The 25,799-nt window shown below is 48.5% G+C and overlaps 1 protein-coding gene across 1 annotated transcript in view; it reads right to left on the reverse strand.

Moving 5' to 3' along the window:
- The window catches only part of LOC119111376 (26S proteasome non-ATPase regulatory subunit 4), a 33,471-nt gene that overhangs the window by 4,217 nt on the left and 3,455 nt on the right, over positions 1 to 25,799 (reverse strand). Inside the window, exons 3-7 of the mRNA XM_037235189.1 lie at positions 23,145 to 23,263; positions 15,078 to 15,233; positions 11,786 to 11,917; positions 9,979 to 10,230; positions 9,514 to 9,622 (exon numbers count right to left, since the gene is read on the reverse strand). Of these exons, the coding sequence (XP_037091084.1) occupies positions 9,514 to 9,622; positions 9,979 to 10,230; positions 11,786 to 11,917; positions 15,078 to 15,233; positions 23,145 to 23,263 (768 nt within the window). The remainder of the gene's footprint in view (positions 1 to 9,513; positions 9,623 to 9,978; positions 10,231 to 11,785; positions 11,918 to 15,077; positions 15,234 to 23,144; positions 23,264 to 25,799) is intronic.

Below are 25,799 nucleotides of genomic sequence, written 5' to 3' on the forward strand. Positions count from 1 at the left end.
GTTCAGGTATCCTCTAGCTTCATTTCCTCCAGGCGTTGTAATTCTGTAGCTGCGTGTGATTTTCCAACCTACGTTGTCTATAAAAAGGGAGCTTGCAGTTCATAACGCATTGCGATATGTCAATGAAAGCACCCATCCTCTCTCTCATTCCAAAACCTTACCGACTGCATGTGTTTTATTGAAACTGACAACGTACCTGACAATGACTTGCTTGTTAGATAACAATTAATTATCTTAATTGATAGCTTCGCTATCCTCGAGCAAAAGTGGAAACGGGAGTGTCGCACCTTTAGGGTATATTTCAAAAACAACTTAGTGAAACCTCAGGACTAGTTAGGTGCAATCAAAACACTAGGCAATGCCACTACAGCAACTTCGAGACATAACGATTTTTATTTCACTTGTTTTCAGGTCCAAATTCCGCTGTCAACGTTTGGTAACAGCACTACACTTCTTCCCCGCAGTCGCGATCACCGTCGTCATAACAACCGCCGGGCGCGCTTTTACTGGTGCGAATAAAAAACCGTTTGCGATTGGCCCAGTGGGCAAAGACATCGGAACATGTGAAACTCCCCCAAAGCCAGTGCGCCTAGAAAAGAACCGATTAGTTGGACACAATAGGGAGAAATCAAAGCCATAATATGACGTTTGGTTGAATTCGTGGAATAGTGGCTTCATATTCGCATATCCTTTTGTCTGAAGAGTGTTTCAAGCTTTTGCCGCATTTATTGCACAAACCTTAAGACACATAAGTGTGTTGCAAACATCACGGCACATACGCTAGACAAAGCAAGGGAAACGAAATCCCTTCCTTGCATGGTGGTGAGCATGGAGTCAAATGAGATTTACCATGCGGGGTCGGCTCCTTAAAAAGAAAACCTGAGCACTGGGCACAATCTGGTTGCCGAGGGTTTCTAAAAGATAACTGTCTGTTATAGTGTAATATAATAATAACTGTCTGTTTATTTTTTTACAAATCCTCCAAATTCATCCACATCGTGGCATAGAAAATATCCGCACACGAAAACGAACGCAGCAATTCACATTTTAGAAACTAGAACTGGGAAAGTGACAGTCAACCTGTCCGCGAGAAGAGATAGCAAATGTCTCGTTACCATCTTACCTGTTGACGGACGCTAATACGTAAGTTCGAAGTCGATGCTTGCACCTTTGCTACCACATCAAATTTCCCACCAGTGACTGCTTGGCGTGGCCGTCACGCCAACGCCTTCATACAGCGGCTTTAACGTTCGACTTCATGAGGTGGTTGACGAACTTTTGGGTGACTGAGCGATATGATGCAATGAAAACTTTTGTGCTTGAGCCAGCTGTGAAGACACCGCCCAATTATTTTGGGAATTATTTTAACGTCAAACATAGGCAGATCCTGGGGGGGGGCACAGGGCCATGGCCCCCCAAAAAACTCTGCGAGTATGTTTTGGCCCCTCCAAAACATTCCCAGAACTTCGTAAAAGTTTCGCCTACTCACCGTCTGTTTTAACTTTGGTGATGCGGCATCAAACATTTCTTTCCGTTTCGGAAAAGAAAAACTTCATGAAGAAAAGTCGGCAGCGATTTGAATATCAAAACAAAACGCATGTTGACGCGGCTTAGTCATATTTTGCGCAAACATCGTGTTTGAGAAGTGCACTGGACCTCGGATCCCACACCAACCAGCTGGCGACGAACTGTTGCCCCCCCCCCCCCCCCCACCAAAAAAAAACTCCAAGCTAGATCCGCCTCTGACGTCGAATGGCAACAGAAACAGACAACAGACACGACACACCGCTAAAAACAACAGAAAAGTCAAAAGGTCCGATCAAGGGCGGATCCAAGGGGAGGAGGAACCGGACCATGGCTCCCCCTCCCCCCCCCCCCACACGCACGTAGATGGCCCAAGATGGGAAAGACGTGTTTCCGGACTTGGACAAAATCAACAAACTATGACAAAAATCCGTTTATTTAGACATTTTTGAAAGAAAAGAAAGCCAAACGCGATGAGTCCTCGAACAAAGTAGAACAAATATTCAATTTTTGGACCCAAATCGGGTTACTCCCTCTCCAGCCCCCCCCCCAGGACGACATTGTGGATCTGTCCGCCATTGAGTCCGATGCTTACCGTACCGTCGGAAGAACCAGGCTAAAAGCGCAGCGACCTTTCTGCCGTAGCACCCTAACGGGAGTGAAAGTGCCCGGAGAAGGCAGCCGCGCCAGGAACGCAAGCCTCCGACGCAAGGCCGGCCCTGTCCTAGCCTTTCTACCCTGACCAGTAGGCCTCTAACAGGACAGCCAGCTTTCGCTCGGCCAGCGGTCCACTTATGCGGCCCAATCGATGATGAAGCCGGCCCTAAAAGTGGTATCACAGTGGAACCATTTTTCAATTTGCGTTGCCAACTTTCCAGCCACTGGCAAGAAAGTGCGTAATTTTTTGTCGGGCTCCGACAAAAAAAGAGCGAACCGAGTGACCTGGATTTGGCCAAAACGCGCCAGTTTTCTCCTTTGCAGCGGCAGCACCACAGCATCCTGGGAGGTGAGCGAGGTGACGATGTCATCACCGTAACGCCAATGCTGGTGCGCACGGACCACTCGGGCTTAGCCTGGTCCTAGGCTGGAGCATTCTGGAGATTGCGAGCGGTCCCTGTCTTCATCCAGCAGTTTACGCTGGGTCATCATATTAACATATCACAAACGTGTCAACAGTCTTCAAAAACACTTCTTTAAACAGCAGCTCCTGAACAATGGGCTCGCATTGCAAAATTCATAACCAGCGGATGGTTAAAAGAAGGGCGCGAAAGTTAACCATTCAAAGATTTATTCACGTGCACAACAAAGCTGTTTCCGTTATACCTTTTTGCGAAAAGAAACTTAACTAATATCACGCACTCAATCACGTAAAAGTAAGTGAACATTTCAGTGGGTCGCTAAAACGGTGCTATCAAGCGCATACCAATATACTCGCAACTGCAACGGAAATTATCCTTCGCAGATTGCTAGGCATAGAAAAGCACATCGCGCTGGACGCTCTATGTCATTAAGGTTTCTGTGCCTGACCATCACACCACCGAACGCGAATATGACCCGAGAGTGGTAACACGATCCCGCTGTTGCTGGTCATTATCGTCTGCAGTGGGGCGTAGGCGGTTCCGCCAACTCTCAGCCGTGTCGGCCGGGGGGGGGGGGGGGGGGGGGGAGGGTTCCGTCGGTCTGCCTGGTCAAAGAAAAAACTGCCTGGTCAAGGAGCTTCCCTTGCAAAAACATCAAAATAGATTCCAGCTGATAAATTTGTGTGGCTGTCACAATACTTGTTATGAATACCATATATGCTATGTGTGTGGAAATTGTATTCCCGGCACTTTCAAAGTGATGTATGGACAGCACCATTGCCTGCAATGCCTACCCTGGTTGAAAACGTTATGATGTGCAATAAATGGTAATAAAATAGCTAAGCATGACGCAAAAATTATTCTCTAAAATTGACATCATTTGGATAACACGGCTGCATACATCTTGTGCATCACTATGTCATGAGGCAGCAGCTAGCCTGCGTGAAGTCATATAACAGAAACTTACTTTCAATGATCAGCCATATAGAAATACCCTGTTCCGATGACAAGTACAGCAGGCTGCTTATGATTGGATCCATGAAAAGCCCTTTTTCAGTGATCATTGACAGCTCGTGTTTACTTCACATATTCCCTTAAGCTCTGAAGGCTAAGGTCTGGCAATCCCACCTTCAATGCCTAAGACATCCTTAGTAAGCACAAGCATTGCGTACTTACTATTCACATGATCTCGATCACAATCGTAATGCAAAATAACGCCTCCATGAGTGGAGCATTTTGGGATCAAACTGAGCGCTGAAAGAGCTGATGAATGAAAGGTAGCTTCCTTCACCGAATTTATCAATTATGAACAACATTGCCACCAAAATCAACCCCCCGTTCCGCATCCATCTCCACAAGGCCACACACCGTCTGCAACACGTGTTGCTCTGTTTATTACGTGGCACTCAGCACTCAGCACTCAGCGCACTCCGCTGCTTAGGCTACATAGCGTCAACTGCCTCTCACCCTGGCAGAAACGCGCGCATCGCAGGTAATCGCAACCCGCACCCAGACCCGTCAGCCACCGCACCATCGGCACTTGTCCCTTTGCTTTCACATCCTGACAAGCGTTGCTTTTCATCCAAAGCGTCATAATTATAGCTGGAGATAAATCCCCAAAATCGTCAAATAATTTGGTCGGTTCGATTACCAAGCCAGACAAGTGAAAGCTTATAAATCATTTTACCTTAATCGACGGCGGTTCGGGTTAAGGTAACACAGTAAGGCTAGAATTATCTCAAGTTTGATGGTCGTTGTCCTGGCAACGGGACGCACAAATCTACGCCACTGCCAAATGTACAAACTACAACAAAGGTTACGTGACGGCTTTGAGGAACCGGCTTAATATGTAGTTTGTAAAATCGAAAGTACACATTAGCACATGGCGTAAGATTGTGCTTTCGCTTTGAGAAATGGCTGCTGGTCGATAAAATTGTCCATGACATGAATTCATCTGAATGAGTAGCTAAATACATTGTCCATTCGCTTCATTGATGTCATGGGACGCAACGCTTCTTTCAAAATGCAGAAACAACTTTTGTGGTCCGCTCCACTACCAACAAGGTTGATGTTGGTTGCTTGAGAACCCATGCACAATAAATATGCGGCTTCCTCACAACTCCGGCTACCCTGACGGGCTAAATGCCGTTGGACTCTCTGCACACCACTATGCAAGTAATCCCCTAAATTTTCGGCCACGTCCGTCATCACGTAAATTCAACGAAACGTCCTATCATGGCTTTGCTTTCTTCCCTAGGCGTTCAGCACAGTGGGTCCTCTCGAAGCACACTTAGCTTTTGGGAAAAAGACTTATCACATGGTCTGTAGTGGCATTCAAACTACCACCAATGCTGTTCTCGGCGGGCGGCTTGCGTCGCCCGGTGTACCAATCGCAAACGCTCATTTGTACTGACGTCATTCATACCAAACCAGCGCCACTTTCAAGACCGAAGGACATCAGTGAGCGGGTTACAGGAGGTCAAAAGTGGTACCTCGAATGCGCAACAGGTGACGACGAACATCAGCATATTCTACCGTCGTCAGCTGTCGAGAAACAGGGCTACACTGGGATTACAAGAGACGAAAGAAATCTAGTGCTGTGACAGCGTGTTTGGACCAATTTGGAAGACTGCGCAATTTGAACCTGAAGATTAAAATTAATTTGCTTAATATATCTTAATAGTGCCGCCGTGACACTACCTAGTGCTATTATCAGAAATAACTGGTCTCGCCGCCTAACTGCTTTGAAGTGATGCCCAAAAGGAGGCATACTTCTTTTAACAGCCATCGCCACAGCAATGTGCTTTAGTGATGCAGAAACATAAGGATTCACACCCCATTTTAACAGACCCTATGCTGACCGCAAACGCATTTAGCTGCATTTAGCTGCAGCTGCATTTAGCTGCATTTAGCTGCAGCTGCATAGCACAAACGCCTTTAGCTGACCAGACGTTTCACCCGCGACGCCCTCTGGTACAGAACACTTGAATGCGTTTGTCAACACTTGACAGGGATGGCAAGAAGAGCACGGAAAAGGTTGGCATTTTCAAGCTCCGAGGCAAGCTGAAAAACACGGACCGAAACTGGGCCCCGATCTCAGCGATCCGGTGTCACGGCGGCACGAGGCTCACAGGCTCTGGCGTAGAACACTGGCAGTCACACTGGCCAAAATGCCGGTGAATCTGTGCAGCAGAACATGCGTTCTCGTGGGCAAACCATGGGCTAAGCCGTTTTGGGACATTCGAAGGATTGATGTCCGATCTCAGCGGAACAGATGAGAACGTGTAACACATTCAACAGTGTGGAGGCGGATGTGCCGGCTACGACTCCCAAGCGAACCTCGCAGCCAGACATGCCCGTAATCAACAGAACAGCGAACGACGTCACCTTTTCCGAACCTGATTTCGAATGCCAGAAGCCTCAGTCGAGAGGTTATGGAAGCTACATAAGCATACATCGTCTGTCTTGTTCATGGTGACGCATATCCACCCAACATATTGACGTTGTTCGGACTTATAGATCCCAACTGCAAAGATCGCAATTCATTCAAACATTTGTTGATTTGTTGATTATCAATGCCAGATCTGGCTGGACCCATGCCCGCCAAAACTTGGCAAGCAATGTTCTTTTATCAAAAATAAATTTTGCAACACATCGATCAAACACGATGGTATTGGTTGCCAAAGATGTCTGGGTCTATTAATTTAACCTTTGATATATTAGCGGAGTCAGCATCACGTCCGTACATCATGGTGAACAACTGCCCCGTATGTTAGTGGCCCGCTCGTCCCGCGCGGCGCAGGGTATCTTCCCGGATTACTCGAAGTGAATAACCTTTATGACGAGAAGACACATTCCGCGCGCCCCAAAAAGTCGTATGCTGGCGTCGAGGCGTGCCTTAAATGGTGGTAAATGGACGCCCGGACGCCGCAGAGCACTGCGGTCGTCTCAACCACAACGGCATCTCTTCCGTCAAATTAATCGACTGAGCTGAATGTGACTGAATCACAGACACCATCAATCTTTATACGACATCCAGCATAGTTTCATAGCGAACATTAAGCACAACTAACCGAAAAGGGAGACCCTACCGAGAAGCCGCAAATGTGTCCAACATCATTGCTCTAAACGTTTCAGAATATTCGTTTGTGTAGCACTGCTACAGTCGTTTATGTGGAAGTGGCAGGGAAGGAAGGGATTGGTCTCGCAATGCTTGATTCATCTCTGTGAATACATTTAAAATGACGGCTCGGTGATGTTGAACTTAGATAAGGCCACCACCAGAACGCATATTTGCAGTCCAAAGTCACTGCGTGCCTAAAATATGGGCACATTTCGCTGAGGGCAGTCATTTTTCGCCCTCGTTCACCCTGCATCACGCATCCTCTGCCTTGCTTAACACACAAATGCTCTTCTCCCATCATCTTTTGTTTTCCTCCATAAAAGTACTGCTGTATTCACACAATGCAGTTAAAACACTAATACGTTTTGAGGCCTCTCATTTTAATTTCTGGGTTAACCCGACTCAGTCCGATTTGGAATGTAAGTTCCTTTATTTGCCACAACGTAAGTTGCCATTGTAAAACACATCGAAGCTTTTGGCGCTCCATCATCTTTGCAGTAAATCCAGACACGGCGCAGCGATGCAATTTTGGCTTCAACAAACTGTCCGCGCCTTTATTCTTTAAAGCAAACAATGTTGTTTAAACGGCATTGCAAATAAAGTTCAGGCGGTGTTAAATTTCCGCGCTTCATAACGGATAGGTATGAACGGAGTGGGTAATGAATTGTGAATCGAAGTGCCCATCTACATGTCTGATTCCGCCTCTTATATATCACCCCAAGCACTTCATATTTCATATGTTTTTGTATGGTGTTAGTGGATGAAAAGCTTGCCCTGAAAATAGTACACGTCACATGTGCAAAAACGTCGGTCCTGTGACTAGTCAAATAAAAAGCATTCGCCGTAGTGCGACTTACATGCATTCGCCGAGGTGTACCTACACTCACGCTGTTTCCTCCCAACAACTGACTTCTCTAGCACTGGAAACCTTACCGCACTGAGCAGCTTTTTAAAAGAGTATTTCAACAGAAGATTAAGAAGCTTCATGAGAAGCACCATTCAGGCCAAGCTGTAAAGGAAGACTTCAACAAATCGCACGTTACAAGTGACATGTGCTGGAATGCGACACAGATTTCACAATCAATAAAATGCCCAGTAAAAGGCCCATGGTATGACCATATTTCCGTTTGCCCATGGCAAGACCTTGGCATGGGATGCCACATGCATTAATACGTTTGCCACCTCCAACCTCATCCCTTCCGCGATAGCCGCTGGCGCCACAGCTAAAGAAGCCGAATACGGAAAGAACAGAAAACGCTCGAGCCCCGCTCCGCGGTCTCAATTACAACTAGTTGCGTTTGAGGAGCCTGTGGTCCATCGACGAGAAATGTTGCCGGAAGTCTAGAGGCTGGACTGATTTCCTCGTCCGGCCACATACGAGAAAGTGTTCAGCTCTGGCAACGTTTGGCCGTTGCCATAATCCGAGGGGACGCGGGCTCAGTGGCATTCACTTTACACATCTTCGAAAAAGGAGAACCTATGCACGCCCATCACAGAGACGGCATGTCGCGACAGCGTGCAGCGTCACCACAAGGAGAGACCGCGAACGCCAAGTCTCCCAAAGATGGGATTGGCGGTAGTACAACGCGGCTTGCGACACCGCCACTCGGCCGTGCCATACAAACAAAACAACACCAGGCCCCCAAAACATGACCTAGTGTACTAAACCTACTTGTACTAAACGCCATACCTCGAAGGGGTTATGGTTCCGCCAAACCCGCCATACCCATACCTACCTATGGCCCCTAATTTTGGAAGTGCCTCCATGACCGAATAAGCTTTTTTGTGTGAACAAACTGCAATTTTCTTGAATATGCTGCGATTTAAGGATCTTGGCCACAGTAGCTTTGAAAAACTTGTCATTAGAACACATCAGCCAACTGAAAATTACACTAAGTAGATACACTAATAAAAATATAATGTGGTGGTCGCCAACACGGTGAAAAACATCACGCAGTGCCAAAATAACTGTGGGTAAAAATGGCCGGCCTCAGTCACGTCATCCACGCGCCAATCGGCGTCAGGTCACACAGTCGTTTGAAAATGCTTTAATCTGACATCACTAGTGTACACCGTCTGCCCCTGAGTGCTGTACACGGTTGTCGTTGAACGCGATGCATGCGTAAGTCAGTCACCGGCGTAATGGCCGGCGCGGGCCCGCAAACAAGGTGTGAATGAGGCCCGTACCAATACGGTGACCGGCCGACGCAAGCCTCTGTGAGGCGGATAGTCGGCGGTCGGACCGAAGCAGTTCAGGCTCCGCATCATTGAGCGAATCATCGAGCCTTGACTATTGATCGGCTCAAGTGCGGCCAAGTTGCGTCTTCCATCAAAACATGCCGTAAGTTGGGAGCGTTTCAATACCGCTTCGCCACGAAAGCAAAGCCAAACAAGGCGGTTGGAGCCCTCGCGCACCGGCCGTCAGTACATACAGATCGCCACACCACCCCAAGGTCAAGGCTCCCTGATGATAATCTGATGATAATGAGTGTAGTTTTGCGCCACCCGACCGCGAATGGTAACGTGGGACGACATCACTCAGCACCGCAGCATCAGCAGCCTGCCAGCTGCCCGTGGTGACTCGGCACACGAATCAGCCATAACCCGGCCCGTCTGCATGGCAGACCTGGGAAAGGCCAAGCTCCGGGAGAGGGGGGGGGGGGGTGATGAAAAGACCAGACGGGGGGGGGGGCGACGGTAAGGACGGGCGAGAGATGGAAGTGCGGGAGGGGAAGAGGCAACAGTTTGCGCCGCTCTCTACCTCCCTCCCTTCCCTTCCCTACTCACGGTCGGCCATTGACATCTGCATGGCGTAGGCGATCTGCTCCTCTTCGGTCATGGCGGCGAAGTCAGGCGGTGCCGGCGGGGTGCCGCCTCCCATGGACATGGCCAGAGCCTGCGGCGGGCGGCTGAGTCATGCGGGCTGCCCTGGCCGCGCCGGCTGGGGCCGCTGGTGACAGCCGTGGCCACAGTGCAGCGTCGCGTGCCATCTCCCACTGCCTGACGCGCGCGCCCAACATGCCGGCCGGTACGCACTACGACTTACGTCCGACTGCCGCTGGTGACAATGCCAGATACGTGTCATACTGCCGCCGGAGTACACAGCTGTGCGTGCATTAGCACGCGCCCCCCCCCCCCCCCCCCCCCCCACCCCACCTCCCTGCGCCTCCCAAGCCATCCACACAACACCGTCCCCAGTGTAAGGGGAGAGGGAGACTCCAGCAGCGGCCGGTCGCTAGCTGCGATGCTCACCTGTTCCAACATGGCCTCCTCGCCGGTGGCAGCGGCGCGGCCGGCCGGTGCCGCCGCCGCCGCCGCCGCGTCCACGGGCGCGCCGGCCGCCGGCGCCGTCTCGCGCCCCTGCTCCTGCTGCTGCTGCAGCGCGCGCTGCTCGTCCATCGAGACGCGCAGCGCCAGCGCCAGCTCCGGGTCTTCATTGGGGTCGACGCCGAACTCGAAGCCCGAGCCGCCGCCGATGCCAGGCGCGCCGGCACCGTCCTCACCCTGGCCAGAACAGTGGCTGCCGTCAGCGGCCAGTAGCAGTACTTTCGTACTATCCCTTATGTAATGATACGCAAGTTTTTTTAGTTACAATACATATCGAGACCGCAATAACATGTATTGCAATTGAAGGACACCGGCTTCCATGCCCTTCCTTTGCGAAGTAGCGTCGCAGCAAGACCGACACGACCTCTACAGTCGCCAGCTTGTTTTCCGTCACCGTACATCCGCTGCGCTGCTTCTGCATTAGCCTGGCAAAGGCCTCCGCTGGTTTCTACGGCGGATCAGGCAAAGGACGTCTCGAGTGCTGCTCGTTTCGTCGCAACGTTAGCAGTTCGTCCCCGGGGAAGCGCCAGTCCCCATCCAGCAAAATGTATGCCAATCATAGGCAGTCGCGGCCAGGGCATGTTGGAAAACCCGGACCTAAAAAGAGCTATACGTTGGTCAGCGCCACTCTTTGTTTTCGGCTTTGTCAGCGGAGGCTACCAGCACGCCACCGTAACACCTGGTCGATGAGATCTGAGTGTTTCCAAACCGCCTGCCATGACTCTTTTCGATTTGAACATTGTACGCGTCCCATGTTAATCGAATGGGGAGGTGAGGAAGCGGTGATGTTGAAACAGTGCAGACATACACCAACCGATCCAACAGGCTACGAGTGCCTTGAGACCATTACAGCTTAACTGGTACGGCATTGCGCCGTTTATTCGTACACATTTCACGGCGTTCCATCATAAACATTTCGTCAAAAAGTCATGACGGCGCATGTCAAAGACGTGACCGGGTCGAGTTGTTGCAAAAACTTTGAAATTTACGGAGCTGAACTCGGACCTTGCTCGGCTTCCGGCCGCACTGCCAGCACGAGAGCGTGCTCGTAGAAGTGGTGATACCAGTAAACCGTGAACGGCAATAAAGGGTCTTGATAATGGTGCGGCAAACTCCGCCAGTTGCCCAGATAGGTGCGGAGCGCCACAAGAAAGGTATCGATGGCATTCGAGCACCGGCAAAAACTTATAACAAGCTGGCAGAGGCATATAATGACGCTCGCCTGAAATAAGGAGTGAATGCGGTGTCATGCTTCTCAGAATCGACTGAAGACGCCTACGCTCACTCTGGACGGAACGGGACGGAGACGCGCGGACGGGGATGGACGAAATGTAACTTTGGCAAATAAACTTAAATTCCAAATCTGGATGCTCTTGTCGGACCATTTTGTTTCGCCTAGCTATCGGACGGACGGATGGACGGATGGACGGATGGACGGATGGACGGATGGACGGATGGACGGATGGATGGATGGACGGACGGACGGACGGACGGACGGACGGACGGACGGACGGACGGACGGACGGACGGACGGACGGACGGACGGACGGACGGACGGACGGACGGACGGACGGACGGACGGACGGACGGACGGACGGACGGACGGACGGACGGACGGAGACGGTGGACGATGACGGGTGGACGGAGACGGGTGGCAGCAGCAGCAGTAGCGACGCCGCCGTCGCCGCCGCCGCCGCCGCCGCCGCTCGGCGCCGGAGCGGTGCCAGCTCACCTGCAGTATCGGTGATGAGACGAGCGCGTCGGACAGATGCGGCCCAGTCGGCACCGTCACCAGGTGGCTGCCGGTGCCGTCTTTGCCGTTGATGGTGTTGATGAACTGGCTGAGGATGTCCGTGTTGGCAGCCTGACAGCAGACAACAAACAGCACGTGGAAGAGGTCGCCAAAGATTGGCGATGAGACCCTCGTTTACATCACGCAGGCTCAGGGCATCGCTGGGAACTCGGGGTCTAGCGCCTGTGCTAAGCATGGTTGGATCGCACGGTTCTATGCCACAATTCCAATGACGGTGAGTGATCTCCTTTCCAAAATAGCCACGTTTGCGTAGCAGCTTAGCACCTTCTCACTAATCCTCACCAATATGATTTCAAAACAAACCTGTGAGCAGCTGGACGGCACTACTGGCTCTACATCGATTGCGTACCTGGACTTGCTTGCGCACCTGATTGCGTACCGGCCCGGATTTCGACGAAAAGTCGAAAATAACAACCCAAATGCTCACAGTATGGAATGATTTCATTTAGCATATGATCAGGTGGGTCATCAGCAGCATACTGTGCTGGCTGTTATTGTGAGGGTGATGTGCTCTTAAATAAAAGCTGTTTCATACGCAAACCATACCTCATAACCACTAACGGTTCTTAACAAAATGGCCAGGAATGTTTCACTTTCATTTCACTAGTCTGGCTCACTGGCGGACATAAGCTGCAGGTACTGCTCTGTTACATCCACAACAGCTGTCCAAATCTGAATATCTGTGAGGCATAGTTGTCTATTAGTACCTGTGTTTTCATGCATACCGGAACACGCTATTTATGACCAGGACGACGGGGTTGCTACGTAGGACATAACTTATTGCGACTGCCATTAATTTTGAACGCATGGGTCTCAAAGCAACTTCTATTTTGTTTGCTCAAGCCATCTGTTCCGATATATGTACATGGACTCAGGTGTGGGTCGAAAATTCCAGCTCAAAATATGTCGCCAACCAAACATTTGAAAGTTGCAGACTAAGCGAGCTATGCAAAAAGTAAACGGATGCCTTGACATGCTCTACTCCGTTCTTCTTTCCGTAGGAAGATTCTTTCCGTATCTAACAACACCTTATGGTTTTTGTGGTATTGCGAAATATGAATGTCACTTGAGTGGCAAAAAACAACATTCTTGGATGCATTAAAATTGATATTCTTGTACGTCGTACCACACATGGCACGGTGGCGAGCGCCGTGGGACGAAGCATGGATGGTAGCTAGAGCGAAATATGAAGCATTCGAGAGCTGTCATGCGATATTGATTCCGTGGCCTGATTCTGTTTTGAAGGCAGGTGTGAGTGCGTTAATTGTGACGCATTCAAAAGCTGTGAGACGGGGAGAATATATCATCCGTGCTCCTGTGCAGTGTACTGAGCTGCAGCGACTTCCCACAATTTGAAAAATCCAGTTTTCCTTTAATTTCTGTCAGTGCAAAACTTTCAGTTGATGCAGGCCGTTTCTGAAAACCCACCACTTTGTTTGATAAGATGAAGCACGAGTTTCAAATAGATAGCACATTTTGGTGAGAAGCGATTTCAAATTCCACTCAATTTCTTCCCATTTGTATTTAAAAACTGACGTCGCACAGTCTAAGGCAGCTAATTTAATGTTATAGAAATGCCGTCCAAGTAGCATAGTCCATCACTGCTCCCCAAGCAACATTACTGTTATTAGTCAAACAAGGTTGCGCATTTGATGGCAAGGATGTGACATTCGTCATGCATATCTCTTGTATATATCTAAAAAAAGGAACGATGCAAAACGCATATCACATATAACTTAATACTTGCGGCTCAATGCCGCGTTAGCATGGCAACATAGCCCGTGGGCCAGATCTCTAGCTGGTCGGGGCGGACCGAGCTGTAGCCTGATATTTTGGAAAAGTTGCGTCTCTAGTGCGGATAAATGGCGGTCAGAACTGACGGCGGACAAGTACAATGCAAAGGCACACTCATCATCTGTCCCCCGCGTCACGTTATGCTGTGGACTGCATTGGTGAAACTCAGCAATGAACTGAACAGCTTTTGCAGCGAACTTAAACGCCACGAACAGTTGATATTCTACGATTATTTTCTACGCGCCAAGCTTTTGGGCAGTTTAGACTCCGCCCTGAGACACAGCTACCGGCACCCCAGATTTGCTACAACGACCAGGGCCATGTCTTCACTGCATTCACTTTCGCACCTACATCCAAACACGTCTATTTGTTTACAACTGGAGAACAACGGACACGGAATACATGCATGACGTGACAGATTTTACAAAGAACTTTAATGAAATCCGCATTGAAACGAGCCGGCACGCGCAGCTTTCTGCACGTAACTAAACCGACGGGAAAATTTCGGCCAGGTCCGAATGGACTGGAAGCACGACCGCAGAGGTTCAGTCATATTCATTACTGAAATGTCCACTTTTGACTGGAGTGCGGTTACTGATAATGCCGAGACTTGAGCTCTTCACACGTTTGAAAATTTGTGTTTTTTGAGGGAGACAGAAACAGAGAAAAAATATGTAGATATATATATATATATATATATATATATGTATATATATATATATATATATGTATATATATATCTATATATACATATATATTCTCTCTCTGTTTGTCTCCCTCCCCTCTTCTGCGCGTGCGTGCGTGCGTGCGTGCGTGCGTGCGTGCGTGCGTGCGTGCGTGCGTGCGTGCGCGCGTGCATGCGCGTGTGTGTGTACGTGTGGTCGTATGTATCTTCTGTCAATGGGAACTTCTCAGCATATTTAAAAAACGGTAAATAATGTATAACATACCATACGTGTTGACACATTATATACAGCAGTGAGTTATACTTAACCATATTTTACATTAAAATCATTACTTAAACAAACAAACAACAAATAGCATGACAGCCTGGGTCACCAGATGATCTTCATGTGCTGCGTGTTGCTCTACTCAGCGGCACGTCACAGCGGCTAGACATAGTTAAGTTCACCAGCCCATACTTCATTGCCGAATGGCTGTTACGCACTTTGCATCTGTTGCAATCGGAGCCTGGGCTGAAATTGCCTCCATCTGGATGATATATAGCTCGTGGCGGCACTTTCGTCAGACGTCACCAATGACTAAGACTTCAAAGAATGCAAGCGATCGTTTAATCCAGCTTGTTGTTGGAAGTCAGCGATTCTCATTGCCGAGGCGAGCGAAAATGATGAGATCATCCTAGTGATTCCAGTTTCAAAGCACAATGTGCTCACCCCATCTACCCCATCCAGCTTACCTCTTCGCCGAAACTGATAATATCCACATTGACTTTTTCTTTCTTGAGCCGTTTAGCGACTTTGATAATTTCTTTTTCGTCGCATTCGATTGGAGAGCCAACAAAGAAGATGATGCGCGTTTTGTGGTTCTTGCTCTGTCGGTGCTTCAGGGCCAACTGAAACAGAGAATGCGTTGAACGAGACGCTGGTCTGTATGCTCCTCGGCAATAGTGCGACGGCCACGACAGTGTACCAGCATGCACCCTTCTTATCAGCATCGCCAATCACATCCATTCGCCGGCACGGGAGCTGAACGCACCAGCGGCTCCGAAAGCTAATGCGTCTGCGAATTAATGCTTCTCACACTATCAGAGTTGTGGGACATTGGTATTCTTGCCAAGCCACTAATCTTAAATTCTGTTAATGCTACAAAGGGATTCGCCTCAGTAATAATACCAATAATGGAATATGTCAGACGGATTCGCACAACCGAGAAAATAACATCTGAGTTGTGCGATCTCGTCATGCGCGTACAAATTTGAATTTTACCAGGTGTACGCTTTTCACCTTCGGAAATAGCGTTACAGTAAGGTAAGACGAAAAACAAACGTTGGAAGTGCCAACATTTTTGCTGTTTCGCGCTTATTGGGGATGCAAATATTTCTCAAACATACAATGGCGGCGTTTTCGCGAAAAACAATACTTTCAGTACGGGTCACGTTGAAAACATATTACAGAACTTGTAAAGGAAAACAGATGGATATGTCTCTCAGTGAGAGAAATCCCTATGACTTGTTCCATTGAACAATGCCTAAAATGACTCCCGTCAACATCATGTTTTCAGGAACATAACTTTCTGACGCAATTTTTGACGCTTATTCAAATAGAAAGTCGAAGCAGTCTTGCATCATTTTTGTCACCATGACCTGCGAGCGGTCATACAAGTTCACTGGCCTTAAATGAGCAGCAATGATCCTTTCCTTGGAACAGGAAGCTAGGTTCTAGAACAGTTCGGGCACCAGTACGGAGTTTGACCTTGTTTGCCCTTAACTGACTCGAAGGTCTTGCCCTACGAAGCCCAAATTTTCACACAAGTGAGTTTACATACGGGCCAACACACCCTCGGAATTTGGTGTCCCTAGTTTTCTTAGTGTCTCAGATCACAGAGTGGTCAAATTGAGCCTCACACGAGCGAAGGATGTTTAACCGGCCGCCCCGGGGCGTGTTAATGGCCACTGAAACTGTTTACAGCAAGGAATTGAATCCGCCACTTCAGGTTGCGGGCCTGAGTATCCTACCCAGTGGGACGGCATAAGCTCCATCGCATCCTTAATTCCGGCGAAGCGCAGCCTGACGACAGTGCGCAGCGCCAGGTGGCCAATGACAGGCAGACAAGTCGGAGCGACCAGACGAGGTTCAAATTGCTCACTTCTCGCGACACCAGGCGGCAGCCATCCCATCAATGACACACACCTCGCGTCAACTTGGATCATCTGAGACCGGCATCACCAGCGTCGGACCACAGCTTTAATTAGACCGGTGGCCGGCAACCGCCGCTGTGGCGAGCGACGTCGCAAACTTGCCGTGATGAGGCCCGACGGAGCCGCCGCCAGCGCGCCGGAGCGAGCAGCGGCGACCCGCACACGGCAGGCCGCGGGCCGGCCGTCATGCCGCTACGGCAATCGCCGTCTGATACTGGCAGCCGCACTTCTCAAGGAGTGCTGACGGGGTAGAGATTGGGGCTGCCAGCAATGTGTTACACTTCTATGTTCCCCGGAATGATCACACTATAGTAAAAAAGCAGGCTTTTACCAAGTAAATCCGATGAAAGCAAAACGTTGCCGCTTTGCGCTTTGACTGCGGCCGTAACAATGCGGATTGGACCACAACCACAACGCAGCATCAGCAGCGCGTGACCGCCTCCCACAGCGCCCATGCTAAGGCAAATACATGGCAGCATAATCAAGCATGTGCATGTCGCAGCTGAATCAAGCCCAATTGCTAATTGGGTTTAATATCATTTACACTTATGCCCAAACTTGTTTATCACAAAACTGATCTTTCAATCATATACATTGCAATGAAACAGTCACTAATGTTTGTCGATAGAGCAATCAGACTGTTGCGTGCAATAAAGTTAGTTTGAAAATCACATTTTACTGGTACAAGGCTCCAGAACATACGGAGCCTCGCACATTTTGCCTTCCCTGACCTACTCAAAAACGCGTGTCTGTCAGGTCTCCCGGTGTCAGGTGCCCCTTCTCCCACGGACAATGGACACCCTCTACACGATAACCGGTGCATCTTTGTTCTCTGAATTTGTGTTGGTGCTGTTGACATGGTATACGACATTGCTACGTGTTAAACACAATTTGTATGTATGTGGTCCACGACGGCCTGGAATGTTTGGCCCAAAAAGCAGCAAAAGTTGTGGAGCCTAGCCCGGTGAAATGATCCGTGTTGGGGTCAAAACATCCCTAATCCTGCTAGGTCAATTTTCTGCATTCAGGCATAGTTCTGAAGACTACTCTTTATTGTCGCCAACGCTGTCTACGAAAAGGGAACTCGCAGTTCATGGAGTATTGTGATCCATTAATGAAAGTAGCTATCCTCTCTCTCAGTCCATTATCTAAACGACCGCATGTTTCATTGAAAATGACAGCGCAATGACTTGCTTTTTAGATAATGATCCACTCTCCAAATTAATCGCTTCCCCGTCACCTGATAACTGTTAAACTGTTAAAAGCAGTAGTCCCACCTTTGGGCCATATTTCAAAAACAGACTCTTGGGAAACCTCGGGATTATTTACGTCTAATTACAGCACTGGGTAATGTCATTGCAGCACCGTCGAGACATAAAAGCGATTTTCATTTCAATTGCTTTCAAGTCCAAACCACGCTGTCAACGCTTTGTAACAGCACTACACTTCTTCCCTTCATTCGCGACCACCGTCTTCATGATAAAGGCCGGGCGCACTCCTACTGGGGTGAATAAAAGAACGTTTGTGATTGGCCCACCGGACAAGATCCCTATCGAGAAGCGCATTGGTAGCACTTTGAGACAGTGCGTCACATGGATCAAGTGATGCTCCCCAAAACAAAGTGTGCGGCGAAAAGAGTCACTTTGATGAACGACATAGGGAAGAGCTCATAGCCATAGTATAACGTTTCGTTGAATTCGCGGGAAAATGGCTTCATGTTCGCATAAATTTTTTGTCTAGTGCTTTAAGCTTTCAAAACATTTATTACACAACGCTTTTGCCATATCAGTGTGTTGCAACCATTACAACACACGCGTTAAAACACGCGAGGCAAACGTAATGTATTACTTTCATAGCCGCGAGCAAGCAGAGAATCCAATGAGATTTTTCGCGTAGGTTCAGCACTTCAAATAACAATTCTAAGCTCTCAGAAGGATTTCGATAAAACTGGTGTTACTGTTCAAATCGTACGCGTCTGACGTAACAATAAGTAAGAAGTAGACGAAGTACAAAACACTGGAATACTCCCTTAAAAGGAAGCATCCCACGTTTCCACAATATCTCCACATCTTCATGGGGTTTTGAACTGAAATAGCCGTCTAAAAGACCATTCCGAGCGGTTCACAGCCCTGCCCTTCTTGAGACCTAACTCCATCTAGTTTCTGAGCTACACGCCCGCGAACTTGACCACACCATTTCGTATGCTATTTCAAGGCTATCCAACCATCCACGACACCATCAGAATGTCATTCAGATCCTGCCATCTCATTAGCCAGGCGGCGAACAAGGCCGAGAAAAACATCATCGAAATAGTTGTCGGGTCGTTTATATCAGGCCTTTGTGAGCACGATGTCCAGATACAACGGCCATCGACTCACTATCAACCGATGTTGTGCAAGGTACGACGACGTAATCAGACAATGGTGCATTAAGCATATCAACAGAGAAATTGTGCCGTCCACAGCCGTGTTTTCCACTCAAAAATATACCGACAGGTAAAAGTGAGCTTACATCATCACGTCTAACGCTTGCCTCAATCTTTTCAAATGTGGGGCATGCCTTTCAATACGGGTGATCCACGAGTGCGGTGTTGGAAAAATCGATATTTCCTGGTATAATGTATACCAGGAGATTTTGTACTCCAGGATTGTGACTGGGTAAAATGAAATATTTCGCACTCAACCATGATGCTACAAAAGAAGCTTTGAAAACAACTCATTTACCCGCCTCTTTCAGGACAAACTGAGACCAGAAAGTGCAACAGCTTGAGACTTGCTGCTTCCATCACGATCCAAGCATTGAAATCGGCAAGAGCACAAATCTTGCACCCATCAGAGTTAGATCATCGATACCAAACAGCCTGTGCTGCCACCTAGGTGTACAACAAATCATGTGTGGAAATGTATGAAAATGTAATGTGAAAGATAAGATATGTGAATGTTGAATGGAATCGCTTTTGAACAATGCCGGGAAATGAGAAACGAGTAGCAGAATCGCACCGGTCTGCACATTAGCAAAGCTCTCACTTCTTACGCCCTATGTACACCAACTCAAATTTGAACATGACTTAACCTACCATTGACAACGAACCGCATTAATTGCCAAGGATGCAACCAACGGTGATAGGAAACCGCACACCCAAGCACCTACCACAGACGGCCGTGTACTCACGCGCCACCACTGTGTCATAGCAATGCAACTTAGAGAATCACTGGCAATGCAGCGTCGGAAACGTCTCAACTATCCAGTGGCTTGCGCCCGCCTCCCAGCTCAGGTTGGAGGTTGAACATAGCAAAACTCCCCGATTGCTTTAAATGATTCGCCTCCCTATGACTCTTTTGTCAAGAGCATAAATATTCCGCTCGCGCTCATGTCTTGGAACATAGCTGTAAACATTTGGAGGGAAGCTGTATAGAGACGGGCATCACGATTATGAAGGACTTGTTTGAACTCGTCCAGGACCGTCCCGTGGTTGGATTTCTGGCCACTTGCTGCTATCCGGAGTAAAAAAAATGTAAGCACAGCTGGGAATTTAAACCAAATTAAATTTGTCACCTAAGGGTGTAAAATTAAAACAGGTGACATAAGCTGTATAAAAATATCCTTTAAGTCCAAAAACATTGCTATAAATACCATCTCACTCCGACAAAAACACTAGGACACCAGAGCAAATTAAGGAAAGGGATTTAATAGGACAAACACATCAATGAATTAAAACATAAATTATCATATTTCGCAATGATGTCGGCTAAAGCGCACCAAAATCAATTAATACAGTGTATTATACGCTGGAGTCAGCAAAGTGACTGACTCCGATTCCTTCTGGCCGGCCTGCACGGGTCTGTCAGGCATTGTACTTGCGCTATTTCGGTAAATCGGTTGAGAGTGCTGCCTGTCTATTATTCGACTGGGACGTGCAGGGCCTTGTGTGTTGTCCGGGAGTTGTCAGGTGGAGGACATGACGGTCTAGTCGTTTTTAAAACCAGTTACCTAGTGGAGCGTGAGTAGTGTGACCGTGGTGGAGCGTGAGTAGTGTGATCGTGGTGGAGCGTGAGTGGCGTGGCCGTGGTGGAGCGTGAGTTGTGTGATCGTGGTGGAGCGTGAGTAGGTGGCCGTCTGTGGCACATTCATTGGCACTCTTTTGTTTCATATTTCTCTGGTCGGCTCGGAACTTAATTTGTGAAACTGCGCACGCTCACTAAGCGATTTGTTTGTAACTTTGAGAAAATCGCATAAGACGCTTCCTATTTACAGCAATACTTTGGGAGAAAAAGACTGACCTAGATCCTTGGTTTGGTAAGCTGTTTCACAAATTGCAAACCCATATACATGGACATGCGTTTCGTATTACAGAGTCTGGGACTATGTTGTTTCAGAGTGTCATGTTTAATACTGATGTTTTCTTTCATTTGCAATATTTTCACATGAATTGCTGTACATGAAAAGTGGCGTTTTTGTTGAGTACCAGACATTGTAATGTTATGTATCAGAGATAACCTAAATGAAAGTGTAATGACCCGCAGCATTTGGAGAATTTTGAACTCCACCATAGAAAATTTGCACTCTGCCGCCATGAATTTTTTTTTCTAATTTCCAACACTACACGAGTGTTCGGTAAAAGTGAGCGGCCTGACCTACACATTAGCTTAAATCGAATGCATACATAGCACGCGTTACATGACATAATTTAAGACAACCCATTCAAAGCGTGTGAAATATTTAACCTGACGAAACGTTTCCTATAAATACACTCATGAACCTGGCACATTCTCCGACTGTTCTAAAAACGCATCATCTGAGCTTCGCTCCCACCGATGTGCATGACAAAACCGTTGTCCTGGTTACCCAGGAATACAATGCATGTGATATTGCTCTGCGTTTATCACTTACTAGGTCCGACCTTTGATGAGCTCCTGGATTAATTATAATGGATTGGCCTCATCAGTTTCGTCAAGATTGTACTCATTAACCAGGAATTCATGTACGAACATATACCTGTGCAACGCCTAAGTCCGCCATGACTTGCCGCGACATTGCGCGAGGTGTACATTGTTATTATGCACATGCATTTCTTTGCATTAGGTCTTGCATCTTACGCAACAGAATGTGCACGATGTTCTTCGTCCGAAGTTCTTCTTTATTCAGCTACTCTAGCTTTGGGGTAGCTGAGCGGAGAAGCAGAGTAACAACACAGCCGTACACAAATGCCAGCATGCCCATCCCGAACAAAAACCGTGACACGCTGTTCTGGATTTCTGATCGCGGTTCACGCGCAACAGGTTTTCCACCCTTTCCATGTCTTGTGTGATATGTTCTTGAGCTGACATTACAACAGAAGCAGAAGTACTGTCTATATCGTACACCTGCTATCAGTATTTCCCCATTATTACACTATTTTGCATGGAAGTTTTGCATCACGTGTAATGGCGTTACTTATTCACGAGCACATTGAAACTGTCACAATCATTTGCGTTCTGTGCGTTTGTTTTTCACAAGCGTGCTTTCATTTCGGAATCGACCACTTCACACACCAGAAAACTGCCAAAACCTTGTGGTAATACCCGTAGCCAGAGCCATGTTTTAAAGAAAATTGTGTATATGCCCGCAGGCACACTTTTATGACATCTTGTACTAAATCCGCCACTTTCAGTTCGGTTCGGCCATCTGGTGATTACCCGTCCATGCAAGCATCTATTCACTGTTTTGAAGGTCTACGCAACGTAATCGATCTTCCTGCCATACACAGCCCAGCATCCTGGTGGCGAGTCCGAGTGATCGACAATGTCCTGGTGGCGAGGGTCCGAGCGGTCGACAGTGTCCTGTTGGCGAGGGTCCGAGCGGTGGAGTGTCCTGGTGGCGAGTCAGAGCGATCGACAGTGTCCTGTTGGCGAGGGTCCGAGCGGTGGAGTGTCCTGGTGGCGAGTCACAGCGATCGACAATGTCCTGGTGGCGAGGGTCCGAGCGGTCGACAGTGTCCTGTTGGCGAGGGTCCGAGCGGTGGGAGTGTCCTGGTGGCGAGTCAGAGCGATCGACAATGTCCTGGTGGCGAGGGTCCGAGCGGTCGACAGTGTCCTGTTGGCGAGGGTCCGAGCGGTGGAGTGTCCTGGTGGCGAGTCAGAGCGATCGACAATGTCCTGGTGGCGAGGGTCCGAGCGGTCGACAATATCCTGGTGGAGAGGGTCCCAGCGGTCGTCCTTCTGTTCTGCCCCGTGACGGTATCCAAGCTGTTAGTCCGTCGCGATAGCTCAGTTGGTAAGAGCGCCTACCTTCCGATCCACCCACGCCCGGCGGGGCAGGTTCGAATCGCTCTAAGCGTTCGCTATTTGCGCTTGAGAGGTGTGGCCCGCGGCCAGTGGCCGTCGCCGCGCTTAACGTCAGGCAGCGTCACGGGGCAGGATGGACCGCGTCGCGCATTGCGGTACGTTACACTTTCGCCACCACATTCTGCTGTTGACATCAAACTGCGCGATCTGATGGATGGGGTCAGGGCTCACACGACAAGCAATGCTTGGCGTGGGCTGTAATCCCAGAAATCCAATCATTCGAAAAGTTCAGAATAAATCTTTAAAAAGCCCGCCCAATGTCATCAGCCGCCCTACTACTCACGTGGGCAATCCTCATGCTGGTGAGGAAGTTGGAATCGCCGTTGGGCTGGACCTCGTGCAGCTTGGAGAGGACCCGGCCGGCGTCCGTGGTGAGTGTGGTCAGCACCTGGCCGCTGAGAGGAGGGAGAGAGCCCGGTTAGCCGTTAGCTCAGCAGTCAGCTCAGCTCAGCTCAGCTTAGCTCGGTTTAGCTCAGCTCAGCTCACCAGACCGCGCTGCAAGTCTGACTTTTCAGTCCTACAGAGCATGCAAAGAATGGATGTGGAGTAGAGTGGGGAATAACAATACACATTGTAAGTGAAGGTGTGGGATAGGATGTAGTAAAGAGCAGCGCAAAACTCGACTGCCAAAGCAACTTACATCTAGCCTTTTGGCTCAGTTCTCCGCTGAGACTGATCGTTTACCGTACGTGCCGGCAATGGCGAGTAAGTTCCAGCCAATATTTGCACGTTGTTTCTCGTCACACACCGACCAGCATACAACTACGCATCATGAATCAATGAACAACTGGCGTTCGTCGCAGGCCGTGAATAGCCCCGACATTCCGGGAACAAAAGCAGTGCGCCGCCTACAAGCTGGCTGCCATTAGAACCACGACAGGGCCACGGTCAAAAATTCAGCGGGACGCATATTGCGTAGTGAACAAGCCCAACCACTGGGCTTTCCGCCTTTTGGTCCAACAAGCAGCAAGCCCCCAACCCCTACGAACCACAACATGGCCGGCGAACGATGCTGCCACTAGGTGGCAGTACGGGAAATCTGGAGCAGTGCGGCTCAAAGACCTTGAATCCGAATGACGCCACCCTAATGATGTCAAGTGCTAGTTGCCAGCTGCTATCCTGGAGCCATTTCCGAAATTCATCTTGACAATGCGCGTAACCCCGTATAGCGTTTGTGTGTCACCAGAGGGCAAATTTCGAGTTACAGTGTGTGTCAGCCCACCCGTTCACGGGGCCATGCAACACACATCCAAACGCTGGCTGCTTTGGTTATCCGTTGTAGGATACGATTTTAGATTGGTCTTCTGTTTATAATTCTTGCCTAACGGGGCCATTGGTCTTCTGATTATAATTCCTGCCGTTTACGGGGCCATGCAACACACCGCTGGCTGCTTTGTTTATCGTTTATAGGATACGATTTGAGATTGGTCTTCTGTCTATAATTCCTGCCTAACGTACATGATGTATTATTGTTAACTACATGCATCAAACCAGCGAGGCCGACAGCGTGCGAGACGTCGATGACATTGGTACAAATATGGGTATCAAGTCAGTCCAACAGCTTTCAATCATTCGAAATGGTACATTGGAACACAAAATCATTCGAATGGTGCGTTAGTAGATGAACCAACCCATCAATGATGTGGTGCGTCAGTGGACAGGTGCGACAGGTACGCATGCGTGACAACAATAATGTGACACAACGCTCCAACGACCATAAATCGCAAGACCAAGTTTCGGCCACAACCAACATTGTCACGCATAGCGGCAAGCGTGCCAAAGTTCTGGTCCCTCGGAACTTGTGGAGAAATTGTTCGGCATATCGTCCTCATCTGGTGTATTAGCATGCAAACAACGTTTCGGGCTGGATGATGCTTGCCGTTGTTGGGTGTGAGACTGGGCACCGTCAAATCTATGCCCGGCCATGCACGTGTCGCAACCCAAATTTTCTCCTTGGAATTGCTGGGATTCTAATCAGTCTTCTAATTGTGAGTTCGGAGCTATTCCGGCTCAGCGAACTGGGAAAGTCAATACTTCCGCAGACCTGTAACCAGACATATGCCTGGTTCCTAATACTGGTTCCTGGTTTCCACTGCTCCTTTTGACAAAACAAGGTGCTGGATCCTGGTTCCCACTGATTCTTTCGACAAAACAAGACGCTGGATCTTGGTTCCCACTGGTTCTTTCGACAACACAAGACTCTGGATCCTGGTTCCCACTAGTTCTTTCGACAAAACAAGATGCCGGATCTTGGTTCCCACTGGTTATTTTGACAAGACAAGACCCTGCATCTTGGTCCTCATTAGTTCTTTTGACAAAACAAGACCCTGGATCCTGGTTCTCACTGGTTCTTTCGAAAAGACAAAACCCTAGATCCTGGTTCCCAATGGATCTTTTGACAAGGCATTATGTTGCATCCTGGTTCCCATTGGTTCTTATACAAAACAAAACCCTGGATCTTGGTTCCCACTGTTTCTTTCAACAACACAACACCTGCAGCTTGGTTCCCACTGGCTATTTTGTAAGCACTGGCTTCAGCTCCTGGTTTCCCTTGTTTTTCTGTCAATACCAGCCCCAGGTTCCCATAAGTTCTTTGGCAAGCAACAGAAATACCAACGTGCCATGAATACTAAACACCATGTCTCACAGTTCACTCCAGTAATTTTACCAACACTAGACTCCTGAGGTCAGCATATGGAGTACTCTGACAGTCTTGGGACATTGGCAAAATTGGCCTAAAAAGGTCACCCAGCACAAACCAAACACTTTGCTCTAAAAAAGCAGATCATTACAATACAGACAAGTCGAAATAAACTGCATGCCCTGCCCTGCCCATGCCCTGACTCTGTAACAACAATACAGCTTTTCCAGATGGTTCTATATATATATATATATATATATATATATATATATATATATATAATATAAAATAGATATA

Source organism: Pollicipes pollicipes, unplaced genomic scaffold (genome assembly GCF_011947565.3).
Source record: "Pollicipes pollicipes isolate AB1234 unplaced genomic scaffold, Ppol_2.1 Scaffold_7261;HRSCAF=8764_pilon_pilon_pilon, whole genome shotgun sequence".
Classification (NCBI taxonomy): Eukaryota; Metazoa; Arthropoda; class Thecostraca; order Pollicipedomorpha; family Pollicipedidae; genus Pollicipes; species Pollicipes pollicipes.